The sequence below is a fragment of the Antechinus flavipes genome, chromosome 4 (assembly GCF_016432865.1).
Source record: "Antechinus flavipes isolate AdamAnt ecotype Samford, QLD, Australia chromosome 4, AdamAnt_v2, whole genome shotgun sequence".
Taxonomy (NCBI): domain Eukaryota; kingdom Metazoa; phylum Chordata; class Mammalia; order Dasyuromorphia; family Dasyuridae; genus Antechinus; species Antechinus flavipes.
This window is the reverse complement of record NC_067401.1, coordinates 332021637-332043661: the sequence shown is the minus strand read 5'-3', so window position 1 is coordinate 332043661 and position 22025 is coordinate 332021637. Positions and strand designations below refer to the sequence as shown.

The window sequence follows — 22025 nt, the reverse complement described above, 5'->3', positions numbered from 1 at the left end:
AAGAACCATATAACCTCAACCCTGTTACATATTATACATGTATTATTTTCTGCTTAATTTAGTTTATAATTATAAAATACATTCAACTTTAGAATATTATTGAATTTTATTTAAATATTAGGATACTCTGTGATTATGGAAATACTCCATAAAATTTTAAACTAATTACAACAAAAATCAACATGTGATTCTCTTCACCAAGATTAACAAGAGTAAATTTAGAAATTTATCTTGGTACTCAGACAAATAATATATGTTATAATCCTCATGTAAACTAGCTGAGCTCCAATAATAGGTGACAAAAAGTCATGGCAAAAGAACACAAGCATAAAATGGTTATCATTAATATACTGTAATATAATCTACTAATGATCATGCTAGATCAACAAACCAGGTAAAATCCAAATAAAGGAAATCATAATGATGAGAAATATATTAAGTTGTACAAAATGATAGAATGCAGATTATAATTGAAAAGTATTGAATTCTAATTAGTAATAAAAGTTCAAAAATAAATACTGATGTAAAAGTATGACATATACTTTGATAAAATAATATAAAATAATTTATTTTAGTCTACATTGAGTTTAAAAAATCATGAAAAAGCAAGGAAACAAATGAAGACAAAACTATAGTTATTTATACCAAGGAATTTTCATAATATGGCAAAATGCCATTTCAAAAGTTTAACACTTAACTTAATGAGACCGGAATTAAACAGATTATGTGCTTTCCAGTTTGACATTTTTCTAAATATACTGACAGTGGTATAAAAGTTTTTTAAAGGTACGGGAGGTTTGGTTTTTTAATACTCTTATTCCTAATATATACCTTGTACAATATCTAGTACATAATGGACAATAACAAATGATTGTGGAATTGAATAAGAAAAAAGCTATTGTGTATATCAATATCTAAATCTTATCTTCTCTTGACTCAATGTGCCCAATTTCTCCATTTTTGAAGGCAAAGTTTTTTATGTAAGAATTTGTACAGATTTAATTATACTTTTGAAATTATGATTAATACATAATTTTGAAATCATATAATCAATTACAACTATTAATATCTATTTTAAGGAAGAAAAGATAGAACAGGAAAATTATTTTCTACATTGCAAAGTTCATACTGGTAATATATGTGAACTTTCTTTACTGTGTATAAACTATTAAATGAAAAAAAAGTAAAGTAAATATGGCAGAGACAACATGAACAAGCATTTAAGAGCTTATGAACAGGCTACACACAGTGAGGAAAATGCACAGAAAAAGAAGACAGTCCAAACTTGCATTCCTATACTCAAAGATTCCACAATATAAATGGGGGAAATAGTTTTGGGGGTTCAAGAAAAAGATAGGTGGCAAGGTCCAGTAACCCTTAAGTTTCATTAGAGTTTCTGTCCATAGTTTAGGGACAATGGATAAAAGACCACTCATAGGAAGGGGTGAAATAGACTTAAATTTTGGAATAAAACAAGGATTACAGATTCTCTCTGACAAAGATGAGGTACAAAGAAGTCAGCCTCTAGGGAGGGAAAAATATGGCTCTGTCAGGTTCCAAATTATTATGGGACTTCCCAGACTCTTTAAATGGGCTTGTGGTAACCAGGGAAGGAAGGAAGGGAAAGATACCTTGTTTAAAAGAAAGTTTAAAGAATGGCAGTTAGTTGTTTTGTTCCACATTGTATCCCTTAAGTATCAACTATTTTATTAAGGACTAAGTAGCTACAGAAGAATTTCTGAGCGAAAGAAATAAAAGAAGAATTTAATCATAAAAATTATGAGTTTAATCATTTATTATTACTTACAAGAGAGAAAATGCTGAGAATATGGTACAAAATCTCGCTGGGCTTCCTGAAGTTGCTTAAGGCGGTCTTCTACTGAAACCTATATTAATCCATGCAAGAAAAATAAAATAAATTGAGTTTTGAAATAGAATTCTCTTTATTCCAAAGGTGAAAAAAAAGATATAATCACAATCTCAAATTTAAAACCTTTATAATTCTATAGACTGCCTCTATAACTTTACATGGGTATTGGGATGGACAACTGACCCTTAAAAGAAGGAAGTGGAGAAGTTAATAAAAGCTGAAGGAATCCTAAAATTGTAAAGCAGCAAAAGACTTTATAGGATATGTAGTTCATCTCTCTCATTTTACAGATGAGGAAATTAGATCCTAGAGAAATTAAATAACTCACCAAAAGGAAGACTATTAGTTACTGACAGAGGGGGTCTAAAAGTCAGGTCTCCTGCCTGTTTATCAACTATATTTTCTACCTCACTATAGCTCCTCGGGGCAAGTGAAAAGACAATTTCTTGTCTTTGTCTACATATTTGTACTCCACTGGTTCCATTTAAATAGTCAGTTTCACAGCTGCCTTTCTAAGAGGGAAACATTTGAGAATGTGTTTCTCTGACTTTTGGTGGGTCAAGTTTCATCCTCAAGGGCTAATTAAATTACACTATGGCTGAAAAACATCTACATATTTATTTATCACGTTCAAAGAAACAATAACAAAAAGCTTTTTCTGTAGTGTTAACAATTTTGCCTTCCTGGTCAAATTTCTTTCCAATATTCACCTTGCAGTTAACACCTGAGTTCTATAGCTTACCATTGTTAGAGACAAAGAAGCCAGAATATATATTCTCTTTCAAAAATTACATGTTTTTTGAGTTTTTGAAAATGTTTTTGTTTTTGAAATGAAAGGCAATAGAAATAGTGAGAAATAAATCGAATTGGACTGTAAGACTGTCTACCCAATGAAAACAAGTAAAAATTAGAAATAAAGATAAATTGTTTACTTTCTTATTCACAAGGAAAACATAGATGGCAAGTTGCTATATTATATGTTACTATCTCAAATCATTTCAGCACAAATGAACTGTCAAATGCTGCAAGAAATTGTTAGGTAGGTAAGAATATCTGCACATGTGCATTGTCACATGATCAATATCATCAAACAAAATTTAAAAAATAGAAAAAAAAAACAAATGAAATATTTTAATCAAAAATTTTGTTAGGAATTATCAACTTTAAAATTTCATTTAGTTGCAATTTTGAGCCTAAAAATACAGTGTGGCATAGAAATAAGATCTCACATCTTCTTCATGAAAAGTTTTAGAAAATCCTATTTATTTCTGATACTTATTACCCACTGAAAATCAGGCAGTCAGCATACAAATGAATACTGGATAGCAATATTCTTTACTTCTGTAGTGCACACATTGAAATTGTTTTTAAAACAGATAACATGGTGACAAGTCATTTTTTCCCCTCAAAATTTACTATGGTAAAACAAGGTAGAATTGAGAAAGAGGTATCAAAAGAAAGGAATCATCAAAATGATCAGAGCCAAGAGCAAGAATGGGGCCAGGATGGCTAGGCAGAAATGGACTCTTCGGTCAAAATGTACAAATGGTAAGGCAGAAATAAAACAAGACAAAGAAGAAAGCAAAATTTTTATTTTTGCCCCAAAAGAGTAATCATGATATAAGAAATATTATTTCTTCATGAGCTATTATAATAGAAATGTTTTGGTTTTCAAATGTTTCAATTATCCCCTGACTCTTTGGGGTAATTTCTAAAATATCGTATGAATTAAGTATCAAAAAGTAAAGCCCTATTAACAGAAATAAATATCTACTTGAAATACTAAAAAGGTACTCAAGATACTCAAAGTTCATTATAAGCTGGACCTTTCCAATCTTCTAATGCCAATACCTTTCTAAATACTCTACAATCCTATAACACTCATTCCCTAACTTTTCCTTGAAGAGAATTCTCACACCATCTGAACTAAGTATTTTCAAAACCGTCCCTCATGTCTAAAATGGCCTGCTTCCTTGACACTGTTCAACTTCCTGGCTTCCCTCAAATCTTAGCTAAAACCCCATCTTCTGATTTTTTTTTTTTTTTACTGATCCCCTGAAGGCTACCATGATTATGTTTATCTATGTTTACCTATGATTATTTATAATTTATCATATATGTATAAGTCTGTGTGTATATTTGTACTGTTTAGATACAGATACATATATGTAAGTTTTGTTTGTATGTTATATATATTTGTATGTTGCTTCCCCTAAAAGATTATGAGTTTCCTATGGAATGTAATTTTTTTTTTTTAACATTTTTTTGCATTCTTTGTCGGTCACATAGTAGAGGCTTCAAAAGCATTTGTTGACTTGATAGGTACTTCATTTCATTTCATGGTGAAATGATTAACAAAGACAATAAGTAAAATAATGAAAAAAGTAAAAACCAAAAAAACAAAAACAATTTGGGACAGAAAAGACAGAGGAGGAAAAATCCACGGGTATATTTCACCAAAAGGAAAAGAAATGAAGTCATACCTGTAAAACTTTCCATCGCATATTAAGATCATCAAGTTGCCGAGACATCTTTATAGATGGATGCAAGTCAAGAGGAGATAGTTGACTGGACAAATCATTCACTGTTTTAACTTTTAGGTTAATTGGTGCAATCTCTTCTCTAAATGCCTGAAATAAAAGAAAACAGATAAAGAGCATCTGAAAAGAACATAATGAAAAGTAATGTCCCATCTCTATGTCCCAGGAAAGGATAATTATGAGAGAAAAAATGTTGCAGTGATGAACTCAAAAAAAAAGACTTACAAATATAGCCCTGTGGTCAGTAGGGCTCCTAAGTCAATGAATAATGCTATATAATAAATATTTAAAATCAAACTATGAAAATCAGTATCATCTGTTTTTTGTTTCATTTATCTTCCTCTTTTTCTTTATAGTCTTTACAAGAGTTCTATTTTATTAGAGTTTCTATTTACATATATGATTTTTGTAATTAGGTCCAATTATCCTTAATTTAACATTCCAAATATTATTGAATGCCAATTATGAGCAAAATACTGTACAATATGATATCAAGTATTTACTATATCTGAGTTCCTTGAGGGCAGGAACTGTCTCTTGTCTTTTTTTATACACTCAGCACTTAACAAAGTACAAGCAGAATAGGGACTTAACAAATGTTTACTGACTGACTGAATAAAGATGAACTTCTGCTATCTTCAAAAGACTAGCAATTTAATAGGAGAGAAGTTAAAAAAAAAATCCACAATATAAAGCAGAATTGTAGTGAGTGCTATTGTATTATAGAAAATGAGAAAATTTCTTTCTAGGAAAAGAGTACAAAATTTATATTACCACAATTGTGTTGTTTTATGTTACCTGAACTGAAAACAAACAACATTTCAGTTAGGTAATAGGTTAAATATATTTTTATAGTTTAGTATGGAAGCAAATTGTTAATTATATCATTATTATCTTAGGAAAGTGAATTCTAAATCCAAAAGGAGTAACTGATAACTAAACATCTAGAATATAACCCAATTTAAGCAGGAAACTTCCTATATTAGAAATGATACTTTATAACTAATAAAAGTCTTATATTTATCTAGTTGATTACTAGCAGGATTCTATGAGTAGCACAAAAAATTTCACCTGATAATAGAGATTTAGAAATACGTGTGGAAGGGAAAAGAACATCATCTTCAACTTCAATAGCCCTAACTAGTTGCCACTAGAAATTCAATTCAAAATTGATGCTCCAAAATTCTTGATGAATTATTAAGAGAATAAGGGTAATAATATTCATAATTAAAATTCATTAAATAACTTTCTATTTGTAAGTAGATAAAAATAACTACTTGCCCTGACACAGATTTGCTAAATATATTTTTTTAAAAAGTCAAAAGTTATTGGGAAAAATGGAGTTCTCCTGAGTAATCTAATTATTCCAATTTTTCCTGAAATCCTCTATGATCAGTAGCTTTAGAATAGACTAGTCTTGGCAAAAGGAGCATTTTTGTTTTCAGGTCTGCCTACAGAATGCCAATCACTTCCCGGGATGTCAACTGCTTCATTCAGACATGTGTGTTTAATAGGAATGAAAAGTTAATATGACTTTAATTCTCCTACAAAAAATGCCATCAAGATATAACAAATGGCTTCTTAATACCAAAACAAAGAGAAGAACTTACTTAATGTTAAGCATTCAAAATAAGCTCTTGGAAGTAGTATACAAAAGCAACTATTAACAGTCTTGCAAAGAAGATGAAGATTCCTTTTTCCAAGTAACAAATAACTCCTGCAACTCTTTCCTTAATGTCCCTTTTCTGGTACTTCTGACAGCAGATGAAGGAAATATTTAAAGGATCTTTGTATAACACACACACACACATGTAATCACTTTTATTAGCAAAGGTTCATATTAATAGAAAAAAAAATCTTGAGTGGATTTTAATTACTTTAGAACAAAAGTGGAACTGTTTCCTACCATAATAATCCCATTAACTTAAAATACATTCCCCCAAATATGACTAATAGTCACTTGTAAATTTTTTTTAAAGCCAAGAATCTATTGAAATTCTACAAAAATTCTGAAATTCTAAATCTGATTTGAAATCCTGGATATTCAAAAACTTCCAGAGAGATAGGACTAATTCAAAAAAAAAAAAAAAAAAAAACAAATAAAATGTTTTAGGCTTTGAGAATGGGATTATTCCAAAAGTAAAGCAGGGTTTTCAAATAAACTTAGCTCATACTCCTAATCATAAAGGGTGAGTAATATGAGAAAGCAAAACAATAGATTGTCTACATTTCCTCCAATAAATCCCTACTGAAAATGTCTCTTTTTTTTTGAGAAGAGGCAACCCTCAGTTCTTAGAGACTAAACCAGTAGAACAAAACTCAAAAAGGTTTTAACAAGTTAATGAGGCATTAACTTAGGGCCCCACAATGAACCAAGTTTTTGTCATCCAAGACCAATCAAGCATAAGTCTGGAAATGCCCATGACTACTCCTGTGCTCCAACTGACTAGGTTTAATCTTCTCAAGCCTGTCAATTCACCTTCTGGTCCTTTCTTGAGTTTTTTTCAACTTAATTAAAACTTGGATAGCCTTTGTTTCATCCCCTAGTTAGCTAATCTAATAACCTAATGTGAGATAAATTATTGATGGCTTATTATGCATGCATTCTCCCTCCCAAGAAACATTTATTTTTAATAGTAAACTTAATACTACAAATCAAATCTGCAGGCAATGCAGGAATTCCAAGTACTACTTATAGGGTCAGAGGGGAAGATAATGGAGCAGAGAAGCCTTTTCTAATGGTTCCTAAATCATACCACTGTCATTTGCCCTATACCATAACTGTCCACTCATTCTAGAAGTAAAGATAACTTTAATAGAATTTTTTTTGTTAAGTTTTCTTTTTTTTTAAATAACTTTTTATTGATAGAACGCATGCCAGGGTAATTTTTTTACAGCATTATCCCTTGCATTCACTTCTGTTCCGATTTTTCCCCTCCCTCCCTCCACCCCTTCCCCCAAATGGCAAGCAGTCCTTTACATGTTGAATGGGTTGCAGTATATCCTAGATAAAATATATGTGCAGAACCGAACAATTTTCTTGTTGCACAGGGAGAATTGAATTCAGAAGGTATAAATAACCCGGGAAGAAAATTTTGTTAAGTTTTCATGTTTTAAAGCTACTATCTCAAAAACAGAAAAACTAGCCTCTTGGAAAGTTATCCTGTTGTCTTTGGGTTGGGGCTAAGAAAGGATGACCAACCAATTAGAAGGTGGCAAGACATGCAGCATTCCCACCTTCACTGAAATAGCCAGTGAAGAAGCTTGTTTCAAACACTACATCTGTAGCACCTTATCTTCCCAGATTTTTCTTTCTTATTACCTATACCAACCACTAGCTACTACTCAATGCAGTTTTGCAGGTGCCATTAAGAAAATCTGTCCTTTCTCTCATCACTTCTTAGCACATTTCAGAAAATAATTCTATACTACACTAATAAGTGCTTCCCTCCCTGTCCTTTGGAAGTGCAAACATAGAATAAGTAGGAATTGATGGATACTAGTCTTGTTCAGAAACATCATTACTGTTGTTGTTTATCTTTCATTCTCTAAAAGGACTAATAATATGATGAGGGTGGTATTTGAACTTGCAGGTGAACTGGATATAAATGATACACTTGTATAAAGTCATTAGTCTGAGCCTTCCCTCTAGAATCATTGACATCCTATATCAAGACAAAGGTCAAGACAAGCGGTGATGGTCCAGAATGCAGTGGGTAACTTTGCCTTTTTAAATTAGGTCTTTCTCAAGTCTCAGTTTGTCTAAGGCCACAGCTATTCAATGACTAAGGCCTAGGTAGGAGTTGATACAAAAGACGACTCAATATGTCATCACAAAGATAATCTATATTTCCTTCAAAACCTACTTCCAAACTTCCCTCTTGCTATTAAAGGAACCACCAATTTTCCAGTTACCCAAATTTCTTCAAACTCACTACATCTTTGACTCCTAATTTTACTTCGGCTCACAACAACATCATCAAGACCCACAATAAGGAAGACCTGAGTTCAAATGCAGTCTCTTACTAGCTGGGCAAGCCACTTAACCACTCTCTGCTGTAATTATAGTCTTTTCTATAAAATGGGGGTTTCTTATCTGTAAAGTTGGGATAATAATAGCACCTATCTCCCAGGACTGTGGTGAGATTCAGTTGAGATAATACTTGCAAGGCATTTTGCAACCCTTAAATCATGATGTAAATGCTAGTTATTAAAATTATTTATCACAATTGTTCCCATCTATATAGTCGCTATTCTTTGTCTTCATCATCTCTAACCAAGACCACTGCAAAACCCTCTTTATTAGCATTTCTGTCTCAAGTCTCTCCCCATTCCAATACATCTTCTTCACAAGCTGTAAAAGCGATCTTTCTAATGGTAGATTTGACTATATTATATCCCTACTTATGCTTACTTAACAATTCCACTCTAGGATCAAATATTATTTCATATTTGACTATTTTATTTCCCTACTTATGCTTACCTAACAACTCCACTCTAGGATCAAATATTTCATATTTGTTTTAAATACTTTTTTAATTTTTATTTTCGATTAAGCTTATGACTTACATAATACAGTTGTGTGTGTGTGTGTGTGTGTGTATACACACACATATATATACATATATATAGTTTATAAATATTGTAAATGTTAAATACTATTACACAGAATAAATGTGTAACATACACATATTGTGATTACATGGTTTGAATTGTTTTAGCAAGGAGTGTATGATCAAAAAATTTTATAGAGATAATCACCCTAAGGAGCTGCCTTAGATATATCTTTCTCTCCCCAATTTAGAAATATATTTGGGGTCATCTTCTCTTTCCTCTCTCTTATTTAATCATTCAGCACAATAAAAGTAAAAAAGTGGAGATAGAAAAAAGTCTAATTATAGAGATCTTACTCCAAAATAGTCACATACACTGTAAATCCTGTCCTTTTTATCCTCTTTGTACTGTTCTGTTGAATTTCCATTTTTTAAAATTGGTTATTCTATGGGTTTTCTTGGAATTCTTTAATGTTTGTTCTAAATCATTAAAGATGAAATCACTGCTACTTGGCCATTTATATAAATCCTTTCAGAAGTTTAGAACCTACCTCATTCCCTAATTGCATTATTATGCCAGAAAGGTAGAATTCTTATCACTTTTTTTAATACTGTTTGCTATTTTTGATTCTACTTAACATTCTTTAGCATGATCAAAGAAGGAAAGAGTCTAAGAAATTTTGTTGTTGTTGTTAATTTGTTTTAGTTGTGTCCAACTCTTTCCTGCCCCATTTGGGATTTTTTTGGGAAGAGATACTGGAGTGGTTTGCTATTTCTTTCTCTTGCTCATTTAACATATGAATTACTGAGTGACTTCCTCAGGGTCACACAAATATAGGAAGTATTTGCATTTAGATTTGAACTCAGGGAGATCACTGCACCACCTAACTGCGCAAAAGACCCCAAATCAAAACACCAAATTTCAAAGGAGAGGTTTAAGTTTTTAACAGATTTTCTAACAAAGTTAAATGCACACAGATAGGCTGGTAATAAAAGAAAGAGAAGACAATAATATCTAGATTAATGTGGCAAAATGAGGTGCTTACTGTGGTTTTTTCTATTTGTTCCAGCAATACATCAATAAGTACATCTCCCACGGGTGTCCAGCCATTCAATACAGTCTCAGCTTCTTTCAGGTCAGCATCCAGGTCATCCATGGCTCCTTGTAGGTCCCTTAGTTTCTCAAGTGCTTTGTCAACTTGCTTTTGCCAACTGCTAGTGATTGCATTAAGATTCTCCCACTTCTCTTTCACTTCAGAAGACTGTTTGCGCATGGCTTTGGCGATTTTCTGGGCTTTCTCTTCAGGAGTCAATTCTAAAACAAGATTAGTTATGCATTAAAATGAGGGGGATATTGCTAATGGCTGGACTGGCTCATCCGAAAACATATCTCTGGGAACCAGAGCCTCATGAGACATAGAGATTATCTAGTTTAAAATGAATCTTAGAAAAACAAAATCTCTATGGAACATATCCCACATGCATAATCCACTTTTGTTTCCTATCAAAACAAAAAACTTACAACCTCTTGAGGGAATCTAGTTCATCTTCAGACGCCTATAATATTAACAAAAGTTTTCTTTACATCAAGTGGAAATTTGCCTTTATGCCCCTCCCCCCCCCCTTTTTATAGGCTTCCTATGGTCAACAAGAATAAGTCTAATCTTTCTTTTTTTTTTTTTTTTTTTTTCATGAGAGTACAAGGGAAGTAAATAAATGACATCTGAGAAGTAACTGTTGAACGAAACCTTCAATCTACTTCCTTGGAGGTACAAGAGCAAAAAGAATTTCCTTGATATTTCCTCTTCTCTGAATTCTGGGCTAAACTAAGGAGTATCATTCTTAGTGTGAGAAGATTATAATATGACATAGATCATTAAGTTTTAAACCATCTACCATGAACTCAGAGATTTAATATATTGAACAAAAATATTTAGATACTTAAAATGCATTCAATAGCTCATTTCAGGATATTTTCTCATGTTTTTGTTAATCTGTAAAGTAAGGATAATAACAGTCACCTCATAGGGAAATTGTGAGGATCAAATGAGATATAATATATAAAGCACTTTGAAAATCTTAATGTATTATATATTTGCTACTATTACTATATTATTTAAATATATTATGGAACCTATGGAAATATTTCAATATTCAATAGCTCAAATCTGTCCTATTAACTATGTATTCTTTTAAATATCAGAGAATCCAGTAAAGTACCTCTTTTAAAACAAATTTAAACTACTAATACCATCAATCTTAGTATAACTAAAGAAAAAAATAAAATGTAATCTTCTCAAAATGGCAGTAAAGCATGAGGAAAATGCTAAAAAAACAATTAAAACAAAATAAAACTGACTTTATTTAGACAATTTAACAGAGGATTTCAACATGGTTACTATGTCCCAAATCATTTTGGATCTGTTTCTCAGCTACATAAAGTTTCAACATTTAAATGACATTTCTGGCATCTACAAGTCCATGAACTATTTTCTGTGATCCATCACAAAATATCATTCTTTCCATTATAATATAGGAAACATCTAAGCAGAAAGTAACCAAAGCACCAATAAACAAGTCACATGGGGATACCCCTTTCTACCACAGGATTTCAGACACAATCCATTTTTCTCATTCTGAGCAACTAGAGTTGGACTAATTAAGAATCAGTATGACTAAAGGCTGCTGAGGTATAAAGAGGTCAAAATCCAAAAGGGTAAAGTGAAAAAAAAAAAAAAAAGACTATGACCAAACGATATTAATTCAAATCTCAGAAGCACTATTTATTACATGAGTACCTTTGAGAAAATTGCTGAATTCTGGGGTTCAGTTTGTTTACCTATAAAATTATGAAAGTTGAACTAGAAAGTCCTTCTAACTCTAAAACTATTATTTTATGTATATAATCAGATGAGATTAAAAAAAAAAAATCCTGCAACATAGACTTTATCCTAATCACTGGTAATGACATAGAAGTGAATAAAATATTATCAATTTACATTTTACTTTTTAATTTTTTTGCCTTGAACACAGATATGCTAAAAGACAGTTTTCCTAAGTAAACAATCTTTCAATTTGTGCAAATTAGTCTTCCTATATTTATTTTAATTTTTCATCAAAATGGAACTTTTGGGAAAAAACTATTAAGCTGCCATATGGGTCATTTTGGGTTACTACTTTATCTTCATCATAAATAATTGCTTAATATAGTTGCCAGTCTCTTCCATAATGGGATTCATGGTGCTTTAAAAGCAATTTAATATCCTTAGTATCTATCCAAAGTCAAATCCTTACAATTTTTTTAAAGAAAAACAAAACAACTTTTGTTTCATTCTGTGTATTCCAGAAAATTATAGCTATAAACATATGCACATTTGGCATATTTATTATCTAAGGCATGGCTAAGTTGCAAAAATGTACAAGAAAACATTAGACACCAAGTTAAAAATTACAAATTGATAAGTATGTGCTTTGAAAAGGAATCCCCTTCTTTATTTCTTTCACAGAAGTAATATTAATTGTTTACATTTATATTGGGCTTCATAATTATAAAATGTCCTACATACACAATTTCATTTTATTATCTGAGCAATATTCAAATACAGATTATTTAAATGTTAGTATTCTTATTTACATATGAGAATAGAAAGATTAAGTGAAGAGTTAGTTCACACAATGAGTAGTAAATGGTAGAACTGAAATTCTGACTTGGGTCATGTCATTCCAAAGTCATAGAGCTTTCAATTATGCAATACTTTGTGGCTATAATAATAACTGACAATAATATAAAGCATTTTACATGAATCATCTCGTTCGAGTGTTAGCATAATCTAGTAAGATAGGTATTATTGGTGTAAGTGTTTTCATTTTCTAGAAAAGAGAATTAAGAGGGTTTAAACACCTTGCTCATAGTCATAGAACTGCTAAGGGTCAGAAGCAAGCTTTGAATCCAGATCTTATATTCAAATCCAACAGTCTCATTTCTCTCACCATGCCATTCTACTCGGCATAAGTCTTTACCACAGTCCCTAAAAAGCTACTAAATAACTGATTTAAAAACATCATAATGGAGATGGAAGTATGTGTGTGTGTGTGTGTGTGTGTGTGTGTGTGTGTGTGTGTGTGTGTGTGTAAAATAAATATGCTAGAGAAATTCCAAGCAATGGAAAGAGTCAAATTCAAGGTATAGAACCAAGTATATAGAAGAAAATAAAATCCAATTCTTTCCAGATCTCAATCTTTGAATATATTAAAAGCTCATGTTGCTAAAATGCAAATCTTATTATTTTCCTTATATTTATCAGATGAAAATCTTTCTAGATAAGCTATAAAACTGTTTTTAATAGATCCCTGAGAGAGAGATAACTTTTATAGCTCTGACAACTGTATATGTTTCTAATTCATATGATTCTTTAAGAGATATTTTACATACTAATGATTTTTTTTGACTGGTGTAAAACTTCTGTGCTCAATTATGATGATCTTTCTCAGATTAGAAAGCTCCTTTCACAAATCAGTCATTAAGTAATCTGGCATTGAAACACATAGCTTCTTTATAATGTGACAAAGATTCTATGCTGGCCATTACTCTTTTTGTTTTTGCTTAATAGGATTTTTTTTTGGTTCAAAAGATTCTTTTTGTCCAGTTTATTGCATTATCTCTACTCCAACAGCTATTCAGAAATGGGGGAAGGGAATCTACAATTAAACCATCTATTTACAAAAAGGAAAACTAATAATGTATTTGGAGAAAGTGACAGATGTAACTAGAATTGTCATTATAGCCTCATCAATATAAGAAACTTTAGTCAGGAACACAAAAAATTAGATTAAATGGTTTTTAATACTTTTTAGAATTTATAATTAGAAGTAATATTAAATAACTTACAAAGACTATTCAATAAGATTGCACAATGAGGGTTAGAAAGACCTTGAGAGATCACATAGTCCAATACTATCACTTTACAAATAGGCAATAAAAAATAAATGGAAAATTAAAAACATGAAAGAAATAAAGGTAAAAGATAAAAGAACTCCATATTTGAAACTTAGAGGAAAAGTTATTAATTTTCCAAATGACATAACTAAAATTAAATTTTCTTTTTCTTTTTCTTTTTTAGTGCAATCATAGGACTTTTTATTTACAATACAGAAAACATAAAGACAGTTGGGAGATACAAAGCTTTTGAAAGACTTAGTTACCCTGTCTTTATAGAACTAATAGTATAGAATGGTGCTGAAATGCTAGTACAGATAAAGACGTACAATGTAACAAAAACAGCAGCAAGGGCAGCAGCAACAATACCAACAATAATTGTTCCTGTTGTCATTGAGTCAAACTAAATTTTCTGTAAACATATTCTTAGATTACTTCTAAGTCCTTTGAACAAGGGTGAGAATCCTTTAATTCATGACTCTTAGATGGATTTCTCTTTAGTTTCCTCCTACTCAGAGACCAAGTTAAATTCCTTCCCTACTGAGATCTTCTGGCTAATCAGTTCAGAAAATAATGATCTTCCCAATTCTGAGTTTAAAGAGCAGTAGGAGTAACTGAAGAGCTAACTGACATTTCATAAATGATAGCAGTAAAGTTTAGGATGAACAGTAAATTATGACCATTGCTAGCAAAAGTCAGCTTTAGGGGTCTCACAGGCATTAATCGTGTTCTCAGTGAATATGGTATCTTCTCCCTTTAACTTATCATCTCTTCCAAACTTTGCAATTTCTATTATGGTAGCCACCATCTTTCTAATTACTCAAATTTCTCAAGCATAGTCATTATTGGTTTTTTGCTCTCTCCCTGCCCCATGTACAAACTATTGTTGTTGTATTACATTATGCAAAGATTTATCAAAACACACTTTCTCTAATTTGTCAATTAAATCTCCAGAAAATTTGTCCCACTTCTTATACTCTCTCTATTACAATCCTAGTTCAAGTCTGTATTACCTTTCAAGTGAACTACTACAAGAACTTCCCATTTGAGCTCAATGTTCTTGGTATCTTTCCTTTCTAATATAAGTTCCAAGATGACAAAATAACTTTCATAAAGCATGTCATTTTCCTATTCAAAATTATTCAGTGGCACTCCATGGTCTCAAAGATTACCCTAAGGGGGAGAAAAACTCTCCAAACTAATTCCAGTTTAATTTTCTAGACTTATTTCACATTACTCTCATGCACTCAACTCTATAGTCTCTAAAATTACCAAGAAAACTATTCTCTAAGGTTAGTGTTCTATATCCTACCTCTATACATTTAGAAAGACTGCTAATATTTCTGCCTTCTCAACTTAGAGAACACTTCCTCAGAGAAGCTTTTCCTCATCCGTTTAGCTGCTAGTGTTTTCTTCATCCAAAAATTATCTTGCATGTTTTATTCATATGAAAGCTGTTTCCTCTGAACTGAATTTAAGTTTCTTAAAAACAATGGCCTTTTCTCATTTTGTTTTTTGTATTCACAGTGCCTAACATAGTGCCTTAATTTATTAAATACATAAAAAAAATTTTGTTGAATCAATTCACTTTGTTTAAGCTCTTATTTTATAGATGAGAAAACTAAAACCCATAAAGGTTAAATAGTTTTCTCAATTACCACAGAGCTAGTTAGCATCAGATTTTGGACTAAAATCTGCATCTCTTGACTCTTAGTTCCATTGTATTTCCTTTCAGAAGATAAAATTGTCACTCTTCAATATTTCTATTTTTTCTGCCAAAACTAAATGTATCATTATGAATTAATAATTAACATTTATGTAGTTATTTAAGGCTTGCAAATTGCTTTGTATATATTGTTACATTTAAGTCTAACAATACCCTTGAGACATGTATTATCAAATTTGGTTTCTAAAAAGTTTAAAAGTTTGCCCATTGTAATAGCTACCATAAGAATGGCTGGCAGATCATTGCTTTTCTAGCACTATGTCCAATGTGAAGTTTGCTATTCAAAAAAAAAAAAAAGGCACCTTTTAATACCTATTTATTGCTGAGAAAGCATCTAGGATTAAATATAATATTCCTCTTCTTTGATTCAGAGGAAGAGGAAGAAGTGACTTATGTAGTTAACCCAAGGTTTAAATTCTCTTTAAAGGTTAATATCTTACAAGTCACATATTTAATTTTAGTTTGTTCGAGTTCCTCAGACAAGAGTATTACAAATTCAAATGGGAATAGATATCAGAAGAGTTTACCCAAAATAACCTAAATTTATTTTGTGGTTGTCTTGTGTTTATTGATATTCATGCTTACCCCCCGATAGAAAACATAGCACAGACACTCGATAAACGGTTTTTGAGAGAGTGAAGTGTCTTATCTATATATTTTTAAACTCAGAAAAGCTACTTTCCCTTTTAGAAATGAGACTTCTAGACATAGGTTGAAAAAAACCTCAAGAGAAAAGGTATCTGCCCAATATAATTCCTACTGCCTCACTGATTGTGTTAAAAAATCAAATCAAATCAAAACTTCTTACCCCTAAAAGTAATTGTTGACCAAGATGAGATCCTTCAAATGAAGGATATAGTTTGACAACTAAAAACGTAATACTGGAGTCTTTTAAAATTCATACATTAGGAAGTTATTAGGATTACAGAGAGCATAATACAAGTGTTGGAAATCCATAAGTAAGGTTAAGGATATAATAATTTGTGACTTATGGAGAGAAGGGGATCTAAGAAATGATGAGAAAGAAAGACAGAAGGACTAAGAACTATTATAACAAATAGGGGAGACAACATGACAATATATAGGACAGGAAGATTAAAGGAAAGAAATATAGGAAGTACCAAATGTTGACAATACAAATAAGAAAAAAAGACATAGAAAATGCAATCTATGAAAAGATGGTAAAGAAGATTTGTTACTCAGAAAAGTTTTGTTTTGTTTTTTTTTTTTTACAAAAAAGTCAAAAAAGTGGATCAAAGTCAAAATTTTTGCTGTTCCAGAAAACAAAAGGGAGTTAAAAAGGCACTATTCTTTCTTTGTCCTGGAGAGTGCAAACTAGGTAGCTAGTTATTTACAAATTTTAACCTTTAAGGTCAAAGACACGAATTGGGGGATTAAAAAAAGAAAATGACAAGAGAGAGAATCTGGAACTACTTCAACTTTAATACTGTCAAGTTTAGTGTCTAATGATGTCTCTACCCTGGTCAATAAATTCTAGTGGCTCTCTACTATAAATACAATGTAAACTCTTATACTTTACATTTAAAGACCTTCAGCAACCTCCCTCCAACCTAGCTTTCCAGATTTTTTACCCATTGTTGTCTTTCTTGTCCTCTACTTTAGTTCTATGGATACAGCTTGGAGAAACAGATAGCATGAATGTCATTCAATAGTTCAAGCTATTGAAATGTTTGGGGAACTTCTCTTACCTTTGCTAGGGTACTCTTTTGATCATCTGATCTTCAAATTTGTTTCTTTCTTCTTATCCCAAATCTTTGAATCTTAGGGGAAAATGTGTTTACTCAAATAGGAACATTTATTTGACCTCTACCCAAAGTAGACTATTCTTAGACATTGGTTAGTTTTATCATTTATATTGTGTGAGATAACTAAAGGAGGACTTGAAATGAAAAGAAGACTTTAAAATCCCACCAAAAGAGCACTTAAAAATAAGCGTAAAATTCTTAGAGTTCAGGCTTTGTGCAGAAGGAAAATAAAATTATTTAGGAGTTCATGCCATCCCATTAAGGGAGCACATTATCCGTTTATTCTTTATGCCTGAATCAGGAAGTAACATACCAGATGTTGACTACAATAAGAGACATACATGTAAATTACTGCCATCTTTTTTATGAGACAAATGTGATTTATGGAGCTGGAGTTGTTATACTAATTAGAAGACACAACAGATGGTGAATAATTAATTTAAAGTGATGTGTCCATTAAACTAACCTTTGCTATCAAGTAATTGCTCATCAAAGCTGCTGATCTACTTTTTTAAACAGACCTATAGTGTAAGACTTATAAAAATAACAAAAAATGTTTTGGAAAGTTTCACTCAATTGACTCTCTGAAAACTTATTTTAGTTTTTATGCAAGTTGTAAATAAGATTATTACATTATGTTAACAAGGGATTTTTTTTTTTAATTTCAAGAAGGACATATTGTTGCTCTGTAAGTAGAACTCATAGGAAAGAAAAGAGCTTTTTACTTTACTGTACTTTCCATGCACTGTAATTTTCCTTTCACAAGAGCAATTCACTGCAAAGCAGTTCAAAGCAAAACACCTTATGAGTTTGAAAGCAGGTGATTATTTTCTAAATTCCATATGATAACTAGAATCTCAAATAAAGACACAGCAGAAAAGCCTTCATTCCAGAATGTAACTTAAAAAGGTCATCAATTGTCATGATGGTATATAAACTTATCACACATTGAAATTTGTACTTTCAGTACAGAAGAGATCATCAGAAAGCATCTATTTTGTCACTACTCCTTATCTTTCAAAGAAATGAAGACAATAAATAAAAGAGCAAATGAAAATAGGTCCAGCTATACTCTGTGACAAGGAGTGTTTATGAGAGCTATTCGCAAAAGCACTAAAGAAAAAGAATCACACCTATTAAAATTCTTGAAATATTAAGGTATCTGGTACTGAGAAATATGTTCCAATGTTGAATTATCTAAAACATCATCATAATGATTACATCTGCTGAGCTGTATAATTTTTTTACTTTTTCATTCAATTTACTAGACAAGCATTCATTAAGCGCCTAAGATTAGGTGTGGCAAAAAGATGAATAAAATTGGGACTATGTCTGCAAGTTTATAATCTAATCCCAGAAAATCACATATAGATAGAACAGAATATGGCATATGTGTAAGACAAAAATAAAATAATTCCACCTAGAAGGATTAGGTAAGACTTCATGAAGAAGCTGAAATTTAATATGGACTTTGGAGGACAGGTAAAGGTTTCAATAGTTGGAAATGAGGCATGGAGATGGATAAGGCAATTCAGGCAAAGAAAATATTTATGAACAAAATTACAGAGACAAGAAAACATGACACATATTTAAAGTAAGTTGGTGATTCCAATGACTGACTTGCATAATGGTGCCACATTTTAGAGAACTGGAAAGTTTAGTTCAATTTTTGATGTATTGAGTTTATGGGCATAATGAGACACTGAAGTAGACCTATATGATATCATTATGCTGGCTTCATCACACACTTAACACCCTATATATAATAACTGTACCCTCATGGGCCTTCTTTTTCCTTTACATACTTTTTTGATGACATCATAAGCTATAAAGACTTAACTACCATTTTTATGCAACTACCTTTCAGATCTACATTATCTAGTCCAATATCTTATAGTTATCTTGAACTCAACTTATCTAAAAGTTAACCATCTCCTGATTCAAAATTCTCGATTTCTGTCAAAAGTACTGCCGACTTTTCATTCTCTCAAAATTGTAAACAGCATTACTCCTCATTCTCCCTGACTCCACATGTAATCAATTGTCAAAACTTAATATTTCTATTCTCACAACACTTCTCTCATCCACTGTCTCTCCCTTCCCCCCTTCATTCACACACTTAACACCTTTTAGACCTGAATTATCTCCAGAACAGATTACTGCAGTTGCCACTTAACTGACTTCTCTGTCTCAAGTTTCTCACCAGTCCAGTTTATTCTATCTATATATTGCTGTCAAATTTATTTTCTTTAGGTTCAAAACTGACCATTTGACTCTACTACTCTACCAACTCCAATGACTTACCATTGCTTTTAAAATGAAATAAAAATTCCTTTCATTAAATTTAAAAACCTCATGTAAGCTAGTTCCAACCTAACTGACCTTCATGGTTCTTCATTTATGAGATTCTGAGTGTCCAATACCTAGTAGGTACTTTTACAATGCCCAATGACCTAGTGCTTGCAATTCATTCCTTCTTTACTTCTGGATTACCGAATGCCAGCTCTTCCTTTAAGAGATAGTTCAGTCTTTCAACATGGCACCTGTTCTAATCCATTAGCTGCAAGGGTACTTCCTCCCAAATGGCTACATTTTTAAATATTTTGACTATATTTGCATTTATTCTCTTTCAATAGATACTATTTTCTTTATACTTAATTTATTTCCCTCAAATTATCATCTAAATTTCTTTCAAGGAGAAATTGTTTCATATTTTTATATTTTTATCTCCTATGCTGAACAGTGAAAACTCTTAATACTTTGTGATTAGTTGACTAGTTATGAATCATTAGACCAGAGAAAGATTCTGGTCAAAACCTCGAGTAGCACACATATACATTCTGAGTAATTTATTCCCACTGAGAATGGTAATTAGTCAAGAGACAAAGCAGCAAAATGCTCTTTCCTTTAGATCTTTTCTCTTATTTAAACCCTCAAAAATTATAGCATTATACAAAGTAATCAAAGTTTAACATTCTCTACTTGTAAAAACAAAGTAAAAATAAGTAATGAACATGTGAAAAAAACTGAATTATAATTTTCCTTTTATTTTAAACAACAAAGAACCAGTGTGATAAAATATATATTAGGAGTAAAAGTATGAAAATAAAGCTAAAGAAAACTCCCAAGTTCATAATGCTAAATTAATGCAACTAGTTTATCAACCAATGTAAATGCAGAATGTAGAAATGGCATAAACATAGCCTAATAAAATACATACATAAAATGCATATGTGTATACACACACATAGTCTAACATTTATTCCAAAAACTAATCACTATCATCAGCAGCAAATACTATTAGGTGAAGGAACTTCATAAATGTGTTCCCATACTTGAGGGAATTAAATGTAAAAGTTCAGTTCCACGAAAACTTCAAGTTTTATATACAAAATAACTATAAAAAATTATTATGCTATTTTTAGGTAGAGTAGTATGATGATGGTAGAGGTAAACCTAAAGTAGGCATTAAGTTTCATGACATGAGATAATATTATGAATAACAAAGACTGACTCCTCTACTTATTTTTCAAGTCCCTTTATATTCTGGCCCCATTCCATCAATTCAATCTTCTTTTCCACTACTCCCTAACACCTTTCTCTTAATCAGACCAGTTTCCTGTTGCTTGACAAATATCAAAATCATCATCATCCCATTTACATATCCTTCAAAATGGCAAACCACTTGACATGTGTTACCTCATTTGATGTTCAAAACATCAATTTCATCATCCCTATTTTAAAGATGAAGAAACTGAGACAGACAGAGAAAAAGTGGTATACCTAGGACCACATGAGTATCTGAAGACGGCCACAAATTCAGGTCTTCCTGACCCTAATGCTAACATTCTATTTATACCACACCTTAATAATGTTCTTATCTGGAATATCCTTTCTTCTCATCTCTTTGTAGAAATCTTGTCCATTCCTCAAGGCTCAAATAAGACATCTTTTCTTTCTATTTAATCATATATTTTTTTATTTAGATTATTTTTTAAAGAATGATTAATATCAGATTAAAAACTAATTTCAAAAAACGTATAAAAGGAAATGTTTTAGGAACTCAATTACTATATTTTATTCTACTAATTTTATTCATTTCCAATATTGTTTTTTGGTAGAAAGTATTTTTTAAAAATTACAACTCACCTATTTTAGATTGCAGATTATGTCTTGGTTCTTCAGGGGCCTCAATTGGTTGGTCAGCAAGGAAGACTCGAGCTTGGTCTACAGCATTCAATATAGAATATTCTTTCTCTTTCAATTCACGTCTCAATGCCTTTGCAAAGTAAAAGAAGAATCTTGTTAGAACTTAATGTTGTGTACAGAAGAAAATGAAGCATACTCTTCATTTTTACCACCTCTGCTCATACCTGCTGAGAATGACTAATAGACAAAATATAATTCAGTTTATAAGTGAAAATGTAAATTTTACAAATTAGAGAAATGACAAAAAAAATTAACTTGGGTTTAAAAAATGATTCCTATAGGATGTAAATGTAAAAACATAAAAAAAAGATTATGTTTAAAATATTCACCTAATAGAAATGATTGCATTGTACATGAATTTAAATAAAATGTACTTTTAGATTCTTCATTTCTAACTGTGAGATTGTAAAAATATAATAGCATAT

At 31.2% G+C, this 22025-nt stretch overlaps 1 protein-coding gene across 3 annotated transcripts in view; it reads right to left on the bottom strand.

Moving 5' to 3' along the window:
* Window positions 1-22025, bottom strand: part of UTRN (utrophin) — a 559804-nt gene that overhangs the window by 117721 nt on the left and 420058 nt on the right. For all 3 annotated transcript variants that reach the window (XM_051997902.1, XM_051997900.1, XM_051997901.1), the window contains 4 exons: window positions 21541-21670; window positions 10010-10278; window positions 4354-4500; window positions 1808-1886 (listed from right to left, as the gene is read on the bottom strand). In XM_051997902.1, coding sequence (XP_051853862.1) covers window positions 1808-1886; window positions 4354-4500; window positions 10010-10278; window positions 21541-21670 — 625 coding nt within the window. The remainder of the gene's footprint in view (window positions 1-1807; window positions 1887-4353; window positions 4501-10009; window positions 10279-21540; window positions 21671-22025) is intronic.